The 23,190-nt window shown below is 37.1% G+C and overlaps 2 protein-coding genes across 2 annotated transcripts in view; one reads left to right on the top strand and one right to left on the bottom strand.

Moving 5' to 3' along the window:
* Positions 1–23,190, top strand: part of FRAS1 (Fraser extracellular matrix complex subunit 1) — a 434,689-nt gene that overhangs the window by 51,924 nt on the left and 359,575 nt on the right.
* On the bottom strand, positions 3,050–3,472 carry LOC607191 (60S ribosomal protein L31-like). The gene has a single exon (XM_038582343.1). It carries the CDS (start codon positions 3,461–3,463, stop codon positions 3,089–3,091), a length of 375 nt encoding a protein of 124 aa, XP_038438271.1. The 5' UTR covers positions 3,464–3,472; the 3' UTR covers positions 3,050–3,088.

The following is a 23,190-nucleotide window of genomic DNA, read 5'->3' as shown; positions in this document are numbered from 1 at the left end:
ATGGTATGTTAGCCTTAGAAAGGCATGCCACCTCTGAGCCTCTTCCCAGGGCTGAAATCTGTGATGCAAGGAACTTTGGAGCAGGTGAGCATAGTGCCGGATAGTGACTAGTAGCAGAGATTTGATTGGAAAGGAAAAAAGTTAACTATTGATTACTTATTCAGGAATGTGTCCTACAAGAATGGAGAGATCTCAAATTATTTTGCCATCTTTAACTAGAGTTTTAAGTCAAGAACTGTATAATAACTTCAGCATGGATTTAAGTAGTTGCTGATAAATAGGTACCTGGGACCATCTCCATGGGGATAGTTTGTTTTATTAAGTGAACTTACTAAACAGGTTCTTAAAGCTCTGTATTATTTCATTGTGGTCTCAAACCTAGCCTGTAAAATCCCTTTGTTTTCTCTTACTGTGTATAGGTTTGGGTCTTTACCGTGTAAAGCTGGTGCCCTGTCAGTGCTGGCTTGTGTTTCTTGGTGATTTTTCACCAGATCTGCTACCATTAGGTGTCCTTCTGCAGACCACGGCCCTCCTGAAGAGGTTGTAGGGAGTCAGGCGAGGCAGCCAGTGACTATTGACTCTTACTTTAGGTTTGGTTGGGAAAACAACCTCTTTCCCATTTCATTTGAGAATTCATTTAGTGTTTACAGGAAATCGGGTCTTTGTTTGGTGCCCTTTATTAAAACAAAACAAAACAAAGTATCTCTGGCAATATAAGCAATGTATGGCTGCTGTTTTGAATTTGGTATTCAGAGATTTTCCTGCAGTCACGCAGAACTCTTAGTAGGTGGATGGCTAAGCTTTGTGAATTGGAAGCATGAATAACCATCTCAGTTCAAATACTGCAGAATTGTAAGCTGCTTTTTGTACTAAGGCAAGGAGACAACTAGAGGAATAGGAGTGTCTGGAGATGCTGGAGAGAAGAACGATTTTAGAATAATTTAGGTAATTCAGGAGACAGAGGGGACAGGAAGAGAAGAGATGAAGACAGAGTTGCCTGTGATAGAAGAAGCAATGTCTCTTTCACTGAGAAGCTGAAAAGAGCAAATGGCAGTAGGTTCAGGCAGTAAATTTATGTGTGTGTAGGATGGGGGAATGGTTTGATGTGCTTGGGGTGGTTTGGATGTGATGGTGAAGGGTTTGTAGAGAGAATGGTTGAAATTGGGCAGAGCCACTGAATGGGATGGGAGAGTTTCTGATTTGGTTTGGCTATTCCAGGGCAGATGCTTAGGGCCTGCAGAGAAGGAATAGTTCTGCCAGATGGTTGCGTATTTATACCCCTTTAGATTTGGAGCTGTCTGCTGGCCTGATACCTCACCTCGTTCTCTCTAGCTCCTGACTTCCCAGCCCCTCCTCCATTTGTAAGTCAACCTAAATCCCTCTGGCCAGACACATAATCAATTGCTCTGCCTCTTTAACTTCAGCTCTAACTCCTAACTATGGCTCTTGTCTTTCCATAGCTGAGCAGTTTTACAAATGGATTTCCAGGTAAGAAATCCAGAGCAGGACCCAGCGCTCAAAGCTTTCTCTTCTTTCCTACCTTTGAATAGGCAGCCCGTTTCAGCTTTTGGGTTGGACTTAGAAGGAGCAAACCAAGGACAAACTAAAGGATAAGTAACCTGGTCAAGGGTCCAGCTGTGATGTGAAATCACAGACATGAAGTGGAGGCCCTCGTAGGAGTATTCAACATTTGTCTAATTGTGTGCAGCAGCCCCGAGACCTCAAATTTTGGTTTTGATCCAGAGTTGGTGGCCTGTGTAGAGGTATGCGACAAGATACATGGATGAAGAAGATAAGAAGATGGGCAGAAATTTCACTGAAGTAACATTCCATGGGGTCCACAGTGAGGTTGGAGAGAGGCCAGTGACAGATACAGGCTGATAGACTGAGAGCAGAAGAGGTGTCAGATGACCAAGATCCTGGTAGGGCCTGAGATAGGGGGATTACGAATAGATGTGGAACAGGGAATTCTCACCCCCATTTTTGTGGGTTGTAGACAACTGTTCTATCCATCTCAACTCCCTCACCTTTATTGAACCCATCAGTATAGACTGAGGATTCATAGTCTGATTAGAAGTTTGGATTAGGTGACCCAAAGAGCTTTTCAAAGCCTATGATTCCATTATATTCTAATGGAGAAAGGAAAATTACATGACTTAGTTGATTAGGGATGACAACAGAAACAGAATATGTCTTTAGCTTTGTGTTGGCTTCTTTTCTTGTTCATCTTGCATATGCATTTTCAATACGTGACTTGGAGAATTCCTGAACTACACCACTGGGAGGGCATGGTGTTCACTGACATGCTGATGCCACTATTCAGATTTTTTTCTTTCTTTTTTTAATGGCATATTTTATGATTTCTTTCCTCAGAAATAGTTATTTCAAAGTCAGGCTTCCATTATAGGTAATCATGCAGTGAGGGCTCTTTGACAAGTTCCTTTAGAACATATCTAACACGACTATTTTTACCTTTATTGTAGGCATGTGTCGTGATACGTATTCTGAGTTCTTAAGAGCTACTGGATGCATACAAAGGAGTAGCATCCTTTCTTTGGGCCTCAGAATTCTTTATTTCTCCTCCTCTTAGGTGCTCATGGTAGAGACTTTGGCCCTAGAGATTTTTTGTTTCATCTGTTACCCAGTTTATTTTCCTGTCACATCCTTCCTTCTTACGTCGACAGGATATTGCTGTGGCTTCCAAGGCCTGGGCCTGTAATCACATTGTTTTTACTTGTAGGATTAGTTTTGGTCTTTTGGAAGTCATTGATCCATTACTTGGCAATGAGAGAAGAAAAGTGGAAAGCCCGAGGAACTAAAAAAAAGTTGCTTCTCTCCTTTTTCTCCTGCCAGAATTACTCCTTCATGACAGAAAACTCCAAACGTGTTTCTGGGAGCTTGGTTCAATGCTGGGCTCTTACCTACCAGTTTCAACCCCCCATGTGACTTAGATCTGTATGTGATTTATCAATTGTAATGGCATATTAATAAATGACAGTTTTCATGTCTTAGGTATGGAAATAGGTGCCCTATATGTGTTACTTTTTTTTTTTTTTTCAGTTTTATACCTTTATTTGACAATCAGCGATTAGTTCTCATCCACATTAACAGTCTGTAGATTTTTGAAAGTGGTGACAGGTACGTAGGTAACCAGCGTGTAGAGCTTGTTTGGTGAATATTCATCCTCGTTACGTTTTCTGGACAACCGCACACGGATACGGTATGGAACATTCCTTATTCCTTTGGCCCAGACAGCTTTGTTGAGCCTGGTGTCAATGCGCACATCTGGAGTTCCCATCTCCTTCATGGCAAATTTCCGGATCTCTCTGAGTGCCCGAGGGGCACGCTTCTTGAAACCCACTCCATGGATACATTTGTGAATGTTGATGGTGTATTGTCTGGTCACTACCTCGTTGATGGCAGAACGGCCCTTCTTCTCGCCACCCTTCTTTGCGGGAGCCATTCTGCCAACCCCTAGTTGGAAAAAAAAGTGTATGTGTTACTTTATTTAATTTTCAAAACAGTTTTCTGTGGTAGGTGGTGCTATTATCCATACTTTATTTTATTACTTTTTTTATCCATACTTTATAAACAAAAAAAATTCTGAGGTTGGAAAGTTAAACCACTTACTGGAAGCCATTTAGTTAAGTGGATTTGAGCCCTCATGCCTAAGTTCAGAGTTTAAGGAAAATGCTCCTTTTTTTAAATACTAATTTTGATAGCTTGAAAGGACAGTTGCATGCTGACAGATTCAGTTGCATAAAATTGTTATACCATAAATGATGTGATTGAGCTGACCATATATTTGAGACATATAGTAGCAAACCATATTCCAAAAGAAAAACAAAAACCAAAAGTTCCTCCCTTCACTTGCAAATGGAAACAAATTTTGATTGACTTTGCTGATGCCTTTCTCAAGTGGTCTTTCTGTCTAAAACTCTTGCTATTATACTCAAATTTTCTCTTCCATTTTTGTCTCTTTCCATTTCTTTCTGTTCTTTTTCTCTTTTCATTTTCCCTTTTTCCTTCTCTTGTGTTCCCTCTTCTTTCAAAAAAAATCTCTCTGTATCTTCTTAGTAGGAGTTTCAGGTGCATGCATGAATTATTTATTGTTACTGCTCTGTGTTTCTGCAGTGGATTTGTGAAGAACATTCTCATGAGGGCACCATCTGTACTTATTAATGACAGTTACAAACTGATCTGAGAAAGAAGCTTAGAAACATTTGGGCTATTTCTTGCAAAGTTCTGAATACCTATGTAAGCATAAGATGAACAGGAAAGGCGTTCCAGGAAGCACCACATTCCCAGATGGGCATACCGTTGTCAGGAGCCCAGGTCGTGTGCAATAATTTCATCATGAGCACAGACTAAAGGTTCTAGAAGAGTTTTTTTTTGTTTTGGGTATGTTAAGGATAGAAGTTTCCATTTTTGTTTTCTCAATAGTGTCCATTTTTAAATGGATCATATCTCAAGGGCATGTCTGTATGGTTGGACAGGTTGTGTATAGTACATCTCTGAAGTACGCCATTTATATTTCTACACAACTGTATATGGAATCCAGCTTGAGGATATATAGTTAATTCTCATTATTTGCAATAGTTACATTCTATAAAGTCACCATGAACACTGAATTAGCAAATATTGAACCATTGATCCTAGAGGAAATATAAGGTAGGGCTCCTGTGAGCCTCTGATCATAACATTTTTAAAATTTAAGTTGATTACCACATTTTTATCAGCTGACCAATATATGACCTTGGTTTATGTGTGTTTCTATTTAAAGATACCTTATTTAGGGACACCTGGAGGCTCAGTGGTTGAGCGTCTGCCTTTGGCTCAGGTCATGATCCTGGGGTCCCGGGATCGAGTCTCATATTGGGCTCCCCTCAGGGAGCCTGCTTCTCCCTCTGCCTGTGTCTCTGCCTCTCTCTGTGTGTCTCTCATGAATAAATAAATTAAAACTTAAAAAAAAGATACCTTATTTTATATATATTGTTTATTCATTAACATTGAACTCCTGTCCAATAGCACTATAACTCATGCCTTAACAAGGCTTATGCAACATATGTATTTTCTCCGTAAAGCACATCAAACCTTCCTGAGTTTAGGGACACTAAACAGCACTTTAGCACTACGCTTGGAGTCTGTTTTAAATAGCAAAATCACCACCACCACCAACAACAAAAAGGCATAAAAATGTGAAAAAACCACAATACTAAAAAGACTGCAAAAAAAAAAAAAGGACACTTTTTTTTTTCTAGTATGCAAGCTAAAACAAGAAGGTAGATAGTCACCTTTGACCTCAGTTGGGAATGTGCATTTCAGGTGGCTCAAATTTTTTGCCAGTCTGTGCATATTCTTGAATGACCATGAAGGTGTATATGTATTGACTTGGAGGTTACAAATAAATTTTAGCCAGTTGGTGAATTCACAAATATGGAATCCATGAATAATGAAGATCAATGAATATATGTTTTTTTAACTAAGAACTAGAGGAATCCGAGAGACTTTGGGCTGGGATTCATCTTATGGGAGGTAGGATTATAGCATTTAGAGCTGGAAGGATCTTTAACTGCCACCCAGTCTAATTTCTTCAGTTTTTAGATGAGGAAGAATCTCAAAGACATATGACTTATTGAAGGCGACACAGCTAATGCATGCAAATGACAAGCAAATATTTAAGCTGGAATAGTAGTTCAGGGGGACCCAAGTCTTGATGTACCATACTGATGTCCTGCCTCTGTCTGTGTGCCATGGCGAGAATCCCCACAGGACTTTCTGTTTTGTTGAAAGGGGAGGGCAAGGAAGATGATGCCACTAATTAGCTCTTCCAAATGTGGGCTTCTCTCTCAAACCATTGGGGCAGCAATAACAGAATGCAATAGACTGTGTGACTTATAAACAATAGAAGTTTATTTCTCAGAGTTCTGAGGCTGGCAAGTCCAAAATCAAGGCCCCCAGCAGATTTGGTGTCTGGTGAGACCTGCTTCCTATTTCATAGATGAACATCCTCTCCTTCACTGTAACCTCGGTACGGTAGAAGGAACCAGGTTGCTCTCTGGGGCCTCTTTCATAAGGGCATTAATCCCATTCTTGAGGGCTGTACCCTCATGACCTTATTACCCCCAAAGACCCCCCATCTCCAAATGCCATCACACTGGGGATCAAGTTTCAACATACAAATTTTTGGAGGGACACAAACATTCGATTTGTAGCATCTTCTCACCCCATTTGTTTATTCATTTGAGAACTGATTTTTTTACATATTTAATGTGTGTCTGAACAGTGGTAGGTGCTGGAATACTGGAGGTGAATGATACCTCATAAGCAGCTAATATGCAGTTGAATGCCTTCAGAGGAGGACTGGGCACTGGTACACACAAGGCTTGAGTCCACTGGCACTGCACCATCTGGAAGAAAATTTCCTTTCCTGGCAAGCAAAGCTCTAAGGAACTAGACTTAATGTCATTTCTCAAAATCCTAAGAAGCCTCTCTCATGCTATCCACTTGGCAATGAGCTTCCTGGGCTGGACTATTATGTAAATGGCTTTTATAGTCCTTTGGTTCATTTTTTTTTTCTCAGCTAAAGAAAAGATGTGAAGCCTATAATAGAGTCTAATGCTCCCCTCAATGTGACCACAGTAAAATGTCCAAAGGCCCTTTATAGGTCTTGTTGGTTCTAGAGAATTATTTGGACCAGTAATTCTTACTTATTAAATGCTAAGTAAAATAACTCCTTTAATTATATGTGTGTATCTGTGTATTTCTGTCTGCATATAAATATATAAAAATAAATTTTAAAATAAAATAAAATATATTTTCCTTTCTCAACCATGAAGAATGGAAGAGTGACTATTTCATTGTGTAGCTTTTCTTTTTTTCTTTTTTTTTTTTAAGATTTTATTTATTCATGAGAGATACAGAGAGAGAGAGAGAGGCAGAGACACAGGGGGAGAAGCAGGCTTCATGCAGGGCGCCCAATGTAGGACTCAATCCCCGGTCTCCAGGATCAGGTCCTGGGCTGAAGGTGGTGCTAAACTGCTGAGCCACCTGGGCTGCCCTTCTGTAGCTTTTCTTGAAGATTATAGATTTTTTTTTAAGATTATAGATTTTTAAAATACTTTTTGTGCTTCATATGTCAATTATGTTAATTCTGCTTTTACTCCAGAGATGGCATTCCTGTCTATTAACATTATTCATTTATTTTTTTTCTAAAAATTTATTTATTTAAGAGAGGGAAAGATGGAGAGAATGAATCTCAAGCAGACTCCACACTGAGCATGGAGCCTGACACAGGGCTTGATCTCATAACCCTGAGATCACGACCTGAGCCAGATCAAGAGTCAGACATTGGGGCACCTGGGTGCCTCAGTGGTTGAGCGTCTGGCTTTGGTTCAGGTCGTGATCCCTGGTCCTAGGATTGGGTCCTGCTTGGGCTCCCCATAGGGAGCCTGCTTCTCCACCTGCCTATGTCTCTGCCTCTCTCTGTTGTCTCTCATGAATAAATAAATAAAATCTTAAAAAAAAAAAAGAGTCAGACACTTAACCAATTGAGCTACCCCGGTACCCCAAGATTATTCATTTATGAGTGTCTGCCTTATCTTCTCTTAGAACTGGAGATGACTGACTAAGGGAAACTGTAAGTACTGTCTGGAGAGGCTGGATAAAGCCCTAATGAAAAGTACTCCACATCTTGTGTGCATCATTTTGGCACCGGCAGATGTCTTTTCACTCACTCTCTGAAGGAAGGATGAACTTTAGCATCTAGATTTGAGGTGTGTGTATGGCAGTGTGAGTAGTGGTTAATTGCATGTGCTATGGAGTTAGGTTGAATTGGGTTCTAATCTGATTTCCATATCATCTTGGGCACATTACTAAGGCTTTCTGCTTCCAGACTCTCATCTGTGAAATGGTGATATTGATATGAAGCTCACAGGTTGTTTTAAGAATTGTATAGTTAATTGTATAAATGCTTATTGTAGTGCCACATAGGGAAGGCTGATAAATAGTACTTTTTGGCAGTAGTAGGTCTGGTTATTATTAGTGGCCATGTGCACTTATTGAACACTGGTTTAATCTAAGGTGGCAGCTTCCAATCCTGGACTCCCCAATCTGATATTTACCTTCCTTCTATAGTTGGTCTCAGGCTCAGGGGAGGTTCTGCCTCCAGTCTTCTGCCTATGGAGAGCCTCACTTCCCATTTTATTGGGAACTCTGGTGTCAAACAGCCTGTCACTTAGCCCTGCAGCTGCTCTCATTTTGAGTAGCAATAGTGATCATCGCCTCTAATAAACACTACTCTGATCTGTATTTTCATTTTGTGCAAATGTGGAGCTTAGCTATGAAAAGTAAGGATGATCATAGAGAGCATTTAGCTCCAAGGCCAAGAACTGAGTTGTTTTGTTTCTGGAGGGCTATGTGCCAGTATCTGGTGAGGATATGTTCAGAAGATAAGGGAAAAGTAACCCAGGGATCAGCAGTATTACAGATAAGCCAAGACATTCATCCAGGATGTGTGTAGAAGACCATACCCAAAGGGTTATGCAATTTCTTTTAACTGTATGCTCTTGTTGTCTGTTTTCATAATCAGATTTGGTTTTTCAGCCGTGATAAAAAGATCACAACTATTATGTAATAATTCCTTGTCATATACCACTGTGTGTTTCTGAACAAATGACTCAATCTCTCCAAGCCTCAGCTTCTCTTGCTATAGGATGGTGGGATGTTTTTAGTACCTATCTCTTATGGCTGTCCTGAGAATTAAATGGGATAAATATATGCAAATGAATGTGTATGAGATAACGTGGGATCATCAACTTAGCACAGTGCTTGCCTTATCTCAGAGTAAGCATTTGATAAGTGTCAACTGATAATGTTTAAGTTGCCGTTGAACTATAGTTAATAATGAAAAAATAAAGCTTGATCTTCCTTGATTTTAAACACTGACTGAATACTGAGGATCTCTCTATTCCTGGGATTTGTAAGGAACTACTTTGTGTGTGTATTCACACAGGAGCGCACGCTGACAGGCAGGTCTGCATATCTCTATAATTACATTAGAATAATCTAGCTCACTGAGAGTTCACATCTTGGGTCTCATGGACTGGCCTAGTTTGGGAAAGTGTTCTTTGGAGGTGAGTCATATCTTCCACCTCACCTGCCAAAATAATATGCTGCCTTCTACAAGCAGTCACTGGAAAGGAGGTTAGCACATTGCCAGCCTCAGATATATGGAAGGATGCAGGCAAGTATTGGACCTGAGAGCTGAAGAACAGGGCCTTGGGGTGTCATAGCAAGAATACAGAGGAATGAAGAAGGAATTTAGGGCATAACCAAAAATGAACATGTAGCAGACTATTGACTGGACAGAGAAAATTTCATGGGGTATGTTGAAAGTCATTTTCCGAAGTTTCTCTCTTATTTTATATTTGGGATCTCCTTTCCCACAAATTACAAGTTTTTACCTATATTTAGGTATAAAAAAGCAAATTTTTAGGAGACCCGAGCCAGCATCCCACAGTGTGCTGCTCTGTTAGTGGGGAAGAGTCTGGGTTATAGAATATTAAGAATGTGCTAAGTACTGAATGCTGCATTAGCATAAGTAAAATAAATTTTTAGCTTTTAAAAAAGATTATAATTGATAACACTGTATTGTATAATTGAAATTCACTGAGTAAAAATGAAATGTTCTCACAAGAAAGGGTAGCTATTTGAGGTGATGCATGTGTTAATTAGATGGGAGAAGTCCTTTTATAATGCATATATCTTACAATTTTTATTTTTATTTTTATTTTATTTTATTTTTATTTTATTTTTTTATATCTTACAATTTTTATATGTTTATTATGTCTCAATAAAGCTAAAATTAAATAAAAAGATTCTTAGAACATTACTATTAGTATCTGTGTGATGCAATATGAAAAAGGAGGTTGAATTATACTAAGTAATGAATCCTCTTGCCTCTTGCTTAGCCTACCTAGTTGACAGAAATTAGTATTTAAAGCATTTGGGCCATTGGATGAGATTTCTTATGTAGAGATATTTGTTGAACTGTATTGTTATAACTAGATTTGACCTTTTGCCCCCATTAATTGATTCATTTGTCATCTGTTTTTGAATTAGAAAAAAATAACAGGTGAACTTTTCACTTCCTTTTTCATTTTATTTATAGTTTTTATTATGAAAAATTTCAAATACAAAAGAATAACTTAATGAATATCCGTGGACAGTCACCGTCTAGCAGTTCATGGCCAATTTATTTGACTTGTACATTCACCTACTTTCTCATCTTGTAGTATTTTGAAGTAAATTCTGATCATATCAATTCATCAATAAAAATTTCATATGTATGTGTAAATGGTAGTGACTATTTATTTATTTATTTATTTTTAATTTTTTTGGTAGTGACTCTTTAAAAAAATAACTAAAATAACTATCACACCTACTAAATTAATTGTTCCTTAATAACTGTAGTTATTTAAACATATTCAAATTTCTAATTATTTTTGTTTTCCCTTGTTTTGTTTATAAGGACGTGTATTAGGGTCAGAGGTTGTGATTGACTATTTTCCACCGTATTTATTATTTAATATACTTACTTTTTGAAGTTGTGCTTTCATTTTGCATTTGTAATTGAAGGTTCAATATAAGCTGGATTAGTTTCTTGGCTCTTCTAGGAACTTGTTGTATGGCCATGAGCAAATTACTTCATTTCTTTGAGTCTCAGTTTCCAAATTTATAAAATGATAGTGTTGAGCTAGAAGACCTTTAAAATCATCTCCACTTAAATCTTTCAATGACCTAAACTATTAGCAAGGAAAAAATAGGATATTTGAACTTTTTTTTCTTTTAAGAGAGGATATGGCTTTTGGAAAGATCACAAGCCAGAGCCACAGATAAAATGTTAGATGATGGGCTGGGAGATTATTTTTGTTTTTCTGGAAGAAATTCTACCCTCATGGAAGTTGCTATTTGACTTACTACCTTCAGAGTATACAAACTGTCCTTTTTACCCTTCTTTTAGCTGAGCATGGTTCAGGCCTGAATTGAAGTGGGTTATGGGGGGAAAAACACTTATTTGGGATTTCATTTTAAAAATTTGTTAAATAGAATTGTCTTTTAGCAATGGTGAATTTTGTTATCGCAAACCAACTCTCTCACTAAAAATAACTAGAAAATATGGATAAAGTATGAAAAACCTTCTATTTAAAGGCATAAGAGGACTATTAAGATAGTAAGACATTCTAGGACCAAGATCTAGAAGAGGAAGAGTCCAAAAGCAGTGGCTGAGAGTCTAAGACGCCTGGCACAGCTTTTAATACAATCACGAGGCTGATTCCCTATGTGGGAATTGTGATGGTAAATACCCCAGACTTTCATTTGAGAACTTGAAGGGTTGGAGCCTAGGAATAAGAATGAGTAGGAAATAACAGAAATCCCTAGTTGGATTTAAATGATTTGGAATTGGGGCACCTGGGTGGCTCAGTGGTTGAGTGTCTGCCTTTGGCTCAGGTCATGATCCCGCATTGGGCTCCCTGCAGGGAGCCTGTTTCTCCCTCTGCCTGTGTCTCTCCCTTTCTTTCTGTGTCTCTCAGTAATAAATAAATCAAATCCTAAAAAAAAAAAAAAAAAAAATGGTTGGAATTACTGATGCCTTTAGACTACCTGCTTGCCAGAAGTAAAATTATTCCTCTCCAGAAGAAGATAGCATCATCCAGATTATCCAGGGATCTCTACCACTTTTTTATATAAAATGTTCTGTACTTAAGTAGAAATAGCCTATAATATAACAAGACAAGATGAAACTAAAAAAAATTTTCAAAAAATGTGACAGAAAAAGACCCACTAGGGTCTCAGATCATGAAATTATAAGGCTATCAGACAGTCTTCATAACTATAATTCATATGTTCAAGAAATAAAAAAGGTAAGGCTATGGGGTGACTAACTGGCTCAGTGGGAGGAACATGTGACACTTGATCTTAAGAGTTTGAACCCCACTTTGGTGTTCAGATCACTTAATAAATAAATAAATAATTTAAAAAATTAATAAAAGTTAATGTTGAGAATTGTAGTAGATAACTGGAAACCAAGAAAAAACCCAAAAAGTATATAATTTAAAAAATACAAGTGAAATTAAGAACCTAGTGAATGGCTTTAACAGTAGATTTGACACAGTTGAAGTGAAGTAGTAAATTGAATGATAAAGCAGAAGATATTATTCAGTCTTAAGCACAGAGAACAAAAAGAAAGGAAAATACAGAAAACAGAAATACAGAAATACAGAATACAGAAATTTGTAAGAGACAAATAAGGTCTGGTGAAAATGTTCACTATTAATGTAACTGGTGTACCATAAAGAGAAGAGAGATAGAATGGGAAGGCAACATTTAAAGAGTAACTAGTGAGAGACAACAAATAATCACCTTGAAACCTACACTGGGCAAAGGACAAGAAGAAGTGCTAATATAAATAATGAGAACCAAGAAAAGAGAAAAAAGATCATAAAACCAGCCAGAGAGTAAGGACCTATTACTTTGAAAGGAGAAACAAGTTACTAAGATGATTTTTCAATAGAAACAACGAAAGCCAGGAAACAATGGAAAGATATCTTTCAAGTTGTGAAGGAAAACAATTGTCATTATAGAATTCTATACCTAGCAAAAATGTTCTCCAAACATTAAGGTGAAAAAACACATTTGCAGACAAACAAAAACTGAGAGAATTTATTATCAGCAGATCTACATTAAATGAAGTCCTAGGGGATCCCTGGGTGGCTCAGCGGTTTTGCACCTGCCTTTGGCCTAGGGCACGATCTTGGAGTCCCGGGATTGAGTCCCGCGTCAGGCTCCCTGCATGGAGCCTGCTTCTCCCTCTGCCTGTGTCTCTGCCTCTCTATCTCTCTATCATAAATAAATAAAAATAAATCTTAAAAAAAAAAAAATGAAGTCCTAAAGGGTGTTCTTAGGCAGTAGGAAACTCACAGGGATGCTCAGAGATGCAGGAAGGAATGAAGTGCAACAAAAAGGTTAGTAAATATGTAAGTAAATCTAAATTTGTATGATTATTGACTACTCCAAGATAATAAAATACTAATTAAAAATATATATAAAATTAAAATATACAACAAATTACTTGGTTTTTGAGGGGCTGAATGGAGAAAAGGTGTCTTAAAGTCCCTGTATGATCTAAAGAGTAGTAAAAAATACTAATTAGGGTAGACTTTAGTAAGTCATGAATGCATGTAGTATCCCTAAAGTATCACCTAAAGGAATAGGTAAGGAATACATCACTAACAAATAAAGGAGGAAATAGAATAATAAAAATTCTTGATAAATCCAAAATAAGGCAAAAAGAGAAAAAGGAACAGATACAAAGCAAAGAATAAGATAGAAAATTTAAACATAAATATATCTGTAATTCCATTAAATATAAAATATTAAAGCTTTCCATTGAAAGATAAAAATGATCAGACTGGAAAAACAAGCAAATAAAACCTAACTATAAGTTGCTTATAAGAAACACGTCTTAAATGTAAAGATTCAGAAACATTGAAAATGAGAGTTTGGAAAAAGAAATACCATTCAAAGACTAAACAAAAGAAAGCCAGTATAGCTTACAATATCTTTTTTAAAAAAAATCATCTCTCTTTTTTAATTGATTTATTTTATTTAGAGAGTGAGAGCAAGAGCGAGAGCAAGAGAGAAGGGGCAGAGGGAGAAGGAGAGAAGCTGACTCCCTGCTGAGTGCAGAGCCTGACTGGGGCTAGATCTCAGGAACCTAAGATAATGACCTGAGTTGAAATCAAGAGTCAGACACTCAATCAACTGAGCCACCCAGGTGCCCCTAGCTTATGATATCTTAATGCAAGAAGAATTACTAAGAATGGCATTTCGATGATAAAGGATCAATCCACCAGGAAAATGTATTTCTTTTAAATGTGTATATACCTAAAACCATGGCTTCAAAATATGTAAAGCAAGTATTGACAGAACTGCAAGAAGAAATAGATACACTCACAATTTCAACGGGAGATTTTAACATATCTTTTCTAGTAATTGATAAGTGGACAGAAAATTAGAAATGTAGAATATTTGAACAAATTAATCAACCTGTCCTAATTAATATATAGTATGTAGAACAATATACATAATTGTGAAATACATATTTCTTTCCAATGCAATATTGTACCTTTGCCAAAAATGAATATATGCCAGGTATAAAGCAAAGTCTTAATTTTCAAAAAATTAAAATTAGAGAGTACATCTTGGAACACTGAGAAATCAATTAGAAATTAATAACAAAAGATACTTGGTAAATTCCCAAATATTTTAGGAAAAAAAATCAATATTTTTCAAAATAATAGGTCAAAGAAGAAATCAAACCATTTTGACCAGAATGAAAGAAATATTATACAATTAAAACATTAAATAGAAATTTATAACCCAAAAGATATACATAAAAATAAGAGGCACCTGGCTGGCTCAGTGAGTGGAATGTGCAGCTCTTGATCTCAGGGTTGTAAGTTCGAGCCCCATATTGGGTGTAGAGATCACTTAAAAAGGCACATATAAAAATAAAATGTTAGGGGCACCTGGGTGGCTCAGTTGGTCAAGTATCTACCTTTGGCTCAGGTATTGATCCCAGGGTCCTGAGATTGAGCCGTGCATCAGGTTCCCTGTTTTCCCTCTCTCTTTTCCCCTCCCCCCACTTTTGCTCTCTCTTTTTCTCTCTCTTTTAATTTTTTTTTTCAAATTAGAGATTTTTTAAAACTCTTTAAAAAATAAATAATTTTAAAAAAGAAAGGCTGAAGAATCTCAAAGAAGTTGGAGAAAAGAATAATAAATCTGAAAAAAGTAGAAAGAAGAAAATAACAATTCCATGAAAAGATATTAATGAAATAAAAACAAGTATATGGGGCAGCCTGGGTGGCTCAGTGGTTTAGTGCCGCCTTGGGCCCGGGTGTGATCCTGGAGACCCAGAATTGAGTCCCACATCGGGCTCCCTGCAAGGAGCCTGCTTCTCCCTCTGCCTGTGTCTCTGCCCTTCTCTCTCTTTCTGTGTTTCTCATGAATAAATGAAAAAAAAATCATAAAAAAAAAACCAAGTATATGCTAAAGAGAACCAACAGTGTCATGACCTAGTGTTTTTGGAGAGACAAGAAAAATTGATAAACTTCTGATGAGACTGTATTCTCTGACTTTGAAGAATTATTATTTTGGCCAAAAAATGTATTCCAAAATTAACATTGCTGCTTAACCATCATATTTTCCCTCCTTCTCCTTCTTATTTAAAAAAATTAACATACATATAATTTTTTAAAAAACTAGTATTTTTATACCCTTTATATATCTTTAATCAGTCAGCTTCAGAAGGAAATTACTTTTTTCATTAAAATGTGATATATGTTCATTGAACAAAGTATAAATATGCAAAAAGAAGATTTACTAGAAAATGTTAAATCCCAGAAAATAATTGCTTTTGATGTATATTCTTTGAAGCTCACATCTTCCTCATAGATTCTCATATATTTACGAAATGGAGTCCATGTGTATTGTTCTATAATTTTTTTTACTTAGTATATGTGTAATGACTATTTTTCCATGTAATTAAATATTTTTTTGCTGAATAACTTTAATAATCAACATGACCTAATTTACTCAAGTGTGCCAGTTACTTGTATTTAGATATTTAGTTTGTTTGCAATATTTCTGCTGTTTGAACAGTGCTGTAGATAAACATTCTTGTAACTAAATCTTTGTGCAAATTACTGATTATTTCCTTTGGATAAATACTTGGTAGTGAAATTGCTGAGAGGAAAAATAAAATTCACTCTTAAGGCTTCCAGTATTTATTGTTCAGTTGCCTTCCAGAGAGATTGTGCCAAGTTCTAATCTCATCAACAGTGTGTGAGAATATCGATGTCCAATAGTGTCTCTAATATTAGGCATAATCTTTTCATATAAACTTCACATAATTATCTTATCCTGAAAGTGCTGAATCAGAGTTTCCCAAAGAATGACAGTAGAGGGCATGGAAGCCAGAGAACTAGGAAAATACACAAAAAAGTACACTTTGGGGAGAGAGCTCAGGGAAGGGGCAGTGATTGAAGTTAAGGGCGTTCTTGCTTAGTGATTTGCAGTTAATTTCTAAGAGCCCTTCAGGGGCCAGGAGCCATATACAAGCCAAGAGAGATGAAAGCATGGTTGTTCTTAATTCTGTACTTTTACTTCAATTGTTAATATTATTATTAATTTTATTTATTTATTTTATCTATGTTTACATAGATCCCACAATGTCACTCACCTGAGGTGAGTGCCATGGGGTGAAGAGAGACTTACGGAACCTCATGGAGTTATTAGAAGCCCTGAAGTCATATCATGGCTGCATGCAGGGCTGTTTTGGAAGTCAACAGGCCTTTTGGAGCTCAACAATTTTGAAGTGCTTTTTATTTATTTTTATTTTTATTTTTGCTTTTTATTTTTATTTCAAACAAATTTTATTAAATTCCAGTTAGCATACAATTATTATTTTTTTTAATTTTTTAAAATTTATTTATGATAGTCACAGAGAGAGAGAGGCAGAGACATAGGCAGAGGGAGAAGCAGGCACCATGCACCGGGAGCCCGATGTCGGATTCGATCCCGGGTCTCCAGGATCGCGCCCTGGGCCAAAAGCAGGTGCTAAACCGCTGAGCCACCCAGGGATCCCAGTTAGCCTACAATTATAAAGTACTTTGAAGTTTATAGGCTTTTTATATATTTCTTATTGGAAAAACTTATAAGAACTACATTAAAAGAGATTTCTTACAATGCACCTAGAACCCAAACTTCTATAGCACTACAATTTTTTAATTGCTGTTTTTTATCAAAGTAATCATGTGCATTGTCTTAAAATTCAAATAGTAAAATAAGACTTATAGTGAAAAATAGTAGTCCCCTAAACAATTTCTCCCACATTCCAGAAGCAGTTAAATCTTTTAGCTGTTTCTTTAGACATTTTCTTCAGTGTTGCGAAATAAATGCTTATACTGCTATTTCTTGATTTTTAACATTATGATAATATCAATTGATTTCCATAGAAGATTATAATTTAGTTCTCTTATATACAAACATTCCCTAGGCATCTGTCTCCTTTTTCTTCACATTGTATAACATCTTCCTCCTTCCCCTTCCCATCTTCCCAATATTATTTTTGAAACTTTTTTATTATAGAAAATTGAACACAGAAAGTAGTGAAAATATTGAAGTGAACCCCAATGTGCCCATCGCCTAGCTTCAATAATTATTAAGTTGTGATCAAACTTTTTTTTCTATGTCCTCTGTGGTGAATAGTTTGAAGTAATTCCAGACATCATATTGTTTCATCTAGAAATATTTTAGGATTTATGATTCCAGTATAAAAATATAATAGTTTTTTTTTGTCAAATTAGTTTATAGTGCTGACTTTATTATAGCCATGTAAATATTGCTCATGGATTTTGGTTTACAACTTAATGTGGAGCCACATTTTCTAGCTGAGCCACATTTTCTAGCTGCCTTCTGAGAAAAGGTGCAAGAAGATCAATTTTTTTATTTTTTATTTTTTTAAGATTTTATTTATTTATTCACGAGAGACACAGAGAGAGAGAGAGGCAGAGACACAGGCAGAATGAGAAGCAGGCTCCATGCAGGGAGCCCGACGTGGGACTCGATCCTGGGTCTCCAGGATCACACCCTGGGCTGAAAGCAGGCGCTAAACCGCTGAGCCACCCAGGCTGCCCGGAGATCAATTTTTTTAAACCTTGTGTATCTGAAACTTCTTGATCCTACCTTTACTATCAATTAATAAAGTCAGCTGTAGAATTCTAGGTTGTAAGTGATTTCCCTCGGAATTTCTAAGGTGTTGTTTCATTGTGTTCTATCATCCATTGTTATTGGAAAGACATCAGCCATCACGATTCCCAGTCATTTGTTGTTTGTTTTTGCCCGTCCTCTGGAATGTTTTAGGATCTTCTCCGTATCTCTGGTGATCTGAAATTTCATGATGTTGTGCTGTACTTGTATTGTATACATATATTTTTATCCACTGTACTGAGGATATAGTACATGCTTTCAATACAAGATCTCATGACCTTCAATCCTGGAAAATATTGTTAAATTATTGCATTGATGACTTCCTTCTCCCCTCTGTTTTCTCTGGTCCCTCCTTCAGAATACACAGCCATGTTCTTTCCTCTCCCCCAGCTTCCCCTCTTTTCTACTCCCCTTCCTTTTCTTCTCTCCTTCTCTGTCATTTGGTTTTAGATCTTTCTACACAGGGAGTCTGGAAGCCAGCATTTCTGGGAGACAAATGGGGATGGGGGCTGTGGTCTCCCCACCGAGTGTGCCGACTGTCACTTGACTCGCCCTGTTCAGTAAGATGTTTCACTGGACTGTGCTTGGTGGTCCCAGATGCAGAGCATTTCTGGTTCAGCCTCTCCAGAGGGTAAATCTTCAGTCCTCCAGCAGGGTTGGTGGGAGAGAGGGTGATCAGAGGTATCTATCTGTTAGCTCGCATTGTCAGCCTTTCCAGAGTTTTTGCAATGTTGACCACCACCTAAAGCACCTAAAGACAGTTGAAGCTGAGAAACCTGAAATGCTGGTCACTGTTTCCCTGTCTGCTTTCTATCTTTGAAAATTGTGATCTCTATCATCTGGTATCATTGCCTCCTCTTCTCTTTGATAAGCATTTGTATACTTTTATCCCTTTTATTTTAGTGGAACTTTAGGAAAAAGTAGAGATGAACAGTTTTATCTGTTGTGCTTCACCAAAGACTTAGCACAACAGATTTTTATTTCTGCAGGTCACCTTTCTAAAGTAGTTAAAAGAAGGAAAGGAAGGAGGAGGAGGGAGAAAGAAGAAGGTGTGGTTATATTGAGGAAGTGCTACTGATCCTTGTACCACAGATTTCTCATAGAGAATAAAACCAGGACTGCCTCAGGGCTTGTGTTTTGTTTCTAGGATCTCTGGGGATGTGTGGTCATAGGTGAGTCTTCATCTAGAGAGTAGGATACATTTGCCAAGAAGACTGGTGAACTGGTTCAATGCAACAAATATTTATTACAAAATGAATTTCCAAAGTCATTTTTCACCTTTTAACAAGAATTAATTTCATCATCTGTTTAATCAAATGGGGGACTAGATTTCTTTTGAAATAAATGGTGAGGAAAATGAAAGTATTTCCATTTCCATCATGGTTTATTCTGTCCCTCAAATAAGCTTCTGTTCAAACACCAACTAAAATTTGGGTTTCACAAAATATTTCATTTATTTAGTCACTCTCTTACTCCTTTCTTTTAATTCCCAGACCAAGATAACTGTTTTTTATTTGAGAGAAGGGGAGAGAGAGCACAGAGGGAGAGGGAGAAGACTCCTGCCAACCAGAGAGCCCGAGGCAGGGCTCAATCCCAGGACCCCGAGATTGAGATCATGACTGGAGCAGAAGGCAGACCCTCAACTGTCTGAGCCACCCAGGTGCTCCAGGGTAACTTGTAGTAGATTGTGACTTAAGGTGGTGGTTGGTACAGGCCTGTTTTCCTCATGAATTAAGTTTTTCAGCACAGATTAAGTGACTGCTATTATGTGGTATTGTTTGGGGTTCTTTGGATGAAAAGATAAACAAGGTAGGATTTTTAGGAGCCTGTAAGTTTATAGCCTTGTAAAAATCTGGTCCCCATATTAAAGAAAGAAATGAATTAGCTTACATGTATGGTGAATGAACAGTTGTTTGAGTTCCTGGCAGGGAGGCCTATTCTATAAAGGCAAATCACATAGATTTTAAATTAATTAGACTTGGCTCTCATTCTAGGTTTGCCATTGTGTTAAATTGTGAGGATTGTGTTAAACAGGATAATGTGAGCCTCTTGACCCTATATGAATGTTTTGTTTGAGTTTTATTTTTAAGATGTTAGGGATCCTGAGGCACTAGATTGGATGGTGTGACTATGTCCAAGGAATGCAGAGCATTTGCCTGCCATACTATTTGGTAACCTGATTGTTGTGGTGCTTTCCTGAAAACTTAAATCTAATTGTTCATTGTGAGAAGTTTCTGGACATCTTCTGTGGAACTAGTCCAATCTGGAGGTGACCTTTGAAATAATTAAAAATTAAAAGCTGCTACTTGTGCTGCATAATAAGAAAGTGTCATTACTTCACTCTAAATCCCAAGACCTTCTTTTCTATAAAACATGTGAACAGTGTCTAGAAACAAATTTATTTGGGATTTTTTTGTTTCCTTCAGAAGTGTAAAGAAATGACTCCCTTTTTCACTGGTGAGTAGTCTGCTAATGGAGACTCATAGAATCATAGATTTTTTTTTTTTTTTAGAATCATAGATTTTTGAAGCTAAAAAGTACCTTAGAGACCACCTGATTAAAATTTTTAATTTTATTGATAAAGAAATTAAGCTTGAGAGAGGCTATTACTTGTCCAAGACTACAGAGCTATTAACTAGTGAAGTCTTAAAAAAACAGCCAGGTTTCAGCTGTGTAATAAAAAATTCAATGTGATATTTTATCAGAGCTCTTTAAATGTTTTCTAGTCAGTCTCAGCTTAGAAAAGATGGAATCCCAAAGGGTTCTAAAACAAGTTTGCTGAAATTATGTAAGAAAATCTTTTAAAAATTAAATTCATCAGTGAATTGAGATGTTGTAAGCATTCTTGAGTGTCTAAATTAGCACTCCAGTTTTCATATGATACATAGCTATTAATTATGTATTTGTGTTCTTAATTATTTATCTCAAAATATATCTGAAGCACCAAGTTGTCCTGTGTTAAGAATACTGGTGATTGTTACTGCTTATTTGTGAATGGCAGTTACTGATGCTCAGTAACTTGACCTGATACTCCACCTCTTTTGATGTCATTTTTAACAAGGTCCATCCTTCTTTTCTCACCCGTGTTTATTGTGGCAAATTATAGTGGTCACGAATACACAATACCTATTAAGAACACATGCACCAACAAAATCCATGTGACTTGTGTTTCATCAAATGATAATGAAGTATTTTGATAATGAAGTATTTTGATAATGAAGTATTTTCATGGTTGGCAGCAGAATGACCCTGGCTCTTCTGTGAATAATATCTTCTTAGCTTTAAATGTGGGCTGGAGAAATAGTCTTCTTTTAAAAACTCTCAAAGAATGTAATTCACACTCTTTCTTTGGGGAAAGCCTTGCAATATTGCTTTCCCTTTGCAGGCTGAAAAAGCTCCAGATTTGGAATTCTGTTGTCCTTTTGTCTTTTGGCTTCTGCCTCAGTCCTCTGAGGAGGCAGTGATTGGGAACAGCCTGATCCTGAAAATGGTGGAGTTGGGGCAATGCCAGTGGAGGGAAAGCTCACAGTAAGTGCCATGTTTTGGTTAATTGATCTAAGGGCCTGAGCATCCTTGGCAGCAAATATGCAGTTGGCTTTCATATCTGGTTTCAGGTTTGTGTTACTCTTTCCTTTCTTCTCCTTAAATTTTGTTCCTGAGAAGTTATCTTTTCTCAATCTGCTATATCCTTTGCATCCATTAAAAAGAATATGAGTCCAATACACACTTATAGTAAAAAATTCAAATAGAATAAAAAGGTTATTATATGCCTTGTACACCTCCTCCAGTCTTAGCCTTCACAGGAAACACCATCTGTACATTCTTGGATCTCCTTTTAGACATTTTCCATGTGGACACATCTATATATGTATATGTATATGTTCCTGAATGGGAGTATAGTACACATATAGTTCTCTTCCTTCCCTTTTCACTTAGTACATTTTGGAGATCTTTTTGTATCACCACATGTGGTGAACTCATTCTTTTAAATGACTGGGTCATTTTTCCATGTTTAGGAGGTTCCATTATTTATTGTTTTTCTCATTCTATTTCTCCTTTTCCTCAGAAAACATACCCCAAGACAAGCATTCATCAATCTCATACTTAAGGTTTGAGGAGGCTCAATTTTCCAGGCCCAAGAAAGCCAACACATGTCAGCTTGGGAGCATCATTAACCATCAGCATCTGCTCTTCCCTTTTCACTTCTTGGTGTATGAGAATTGGTGTATTTCCCAAAAGTGGTGTTTCCCAAAACCAGACCTGCAGTGGTGGCACCAAGGGACAGTGGGTCCTGGAAAAATGAATGGGAAGCTGGGTACATCAGTGGCGATTCCTTAGATTGGACACAAAGCAGGAGATTAAGGTACTGTGCTGTCAGAATTTTCAAGGTCAGTAATGCTGCTCACTCCATTTCAAATCGAGTTAGCTCAGAAGCCTATTCCAGTAGCTTTGTGTGTTTTCTCAGATAGGAGGAAAGTCTTGGAGCTTATAAAGCCCATCTTGGGAAAAGCCCACAGATTCCCACAGGAAATTGAAATGTCAGTCTTCGCCTGCCTTCAAGCAAGAGTACTAAACTTTGGACAAGATAAATAGTTTTCAAACTCCTTTTAGAAGGGGAACCTATTTTCCAAATGAAATCTCTTTTACAATTCCCAGTAAATAAAAGAAGAAAGAAAGTGGAGCTGCAGGGTATGAGTTACATATCCTCTATCAGTTCCCTCCATCAATTCCCACAGCCTGGCATCTTACAGAACACAGAAAAACAAGTAGACTAGATAAGCATCATTTAATTTCATCCAAGATATTATGATTTTATCTTTCTTTGTCTTTTAATAGTATTTAGACACCATGAAGTGTTTATACTTTGTGTATAATTTTGAAGAAGAAACATCTTCTCTTTGTACTTTTTAAAAGAGCCTGTTTTGAATGGACCAAAGCGTAGCCAGTTGGTTGAAGATCAGATACATCATTTCAGTTAACTTTTAGCTACTAAAGGAAAATTTAGAAGTATCCAGACTGGAAGAACTAGTTTGTAAGGGCAGCAAGTCTCTACACAAATTCCAAAGCCTGTGAGATTGATTGCTTTCAGTGTTTACTGCAGTCAAATGATTAACTAAGACCCTGAACTGAGCCCACTGGAGAAATGATTTATGCTGTGAGTGCAGAAAGGAAGTTTGCATATGACCATTGGATTTCTTGCTGAAGCCCTTTAAACATTGCTTATCTTGGGGACACCCACTACTTAGAGCAATTTTATTTCCTTTTGTATCTTATATTGCCTTAATCCAGAGGCCGAGGCCAGTCTTGTAGTATTTACTGAGTTTGGTTTCTCAGGGCTTTCTAGGGGATGCCACTGAG

The sequence above is a fragment of the Canis lupus genome, chromosome 32 (assembly GCF_011100685.1).
Source record: "Canis lupus familiaris isolate Mischka breed German Shepherd chromosome 32, alternate assembly UU_Cfam_GSD_1.0, whole genome shotgun sequence".
NCBI classification, from domain to species: Eukaryota; Metazoa; Chordata; class Mammalia; order Carnivora; family Canidae; genus Canis; species Canis lupus.
Note: the sequence above shows the minus strand (reverse complement) of the source record. Positions and strands in the feature narration are given on the sequence as shown.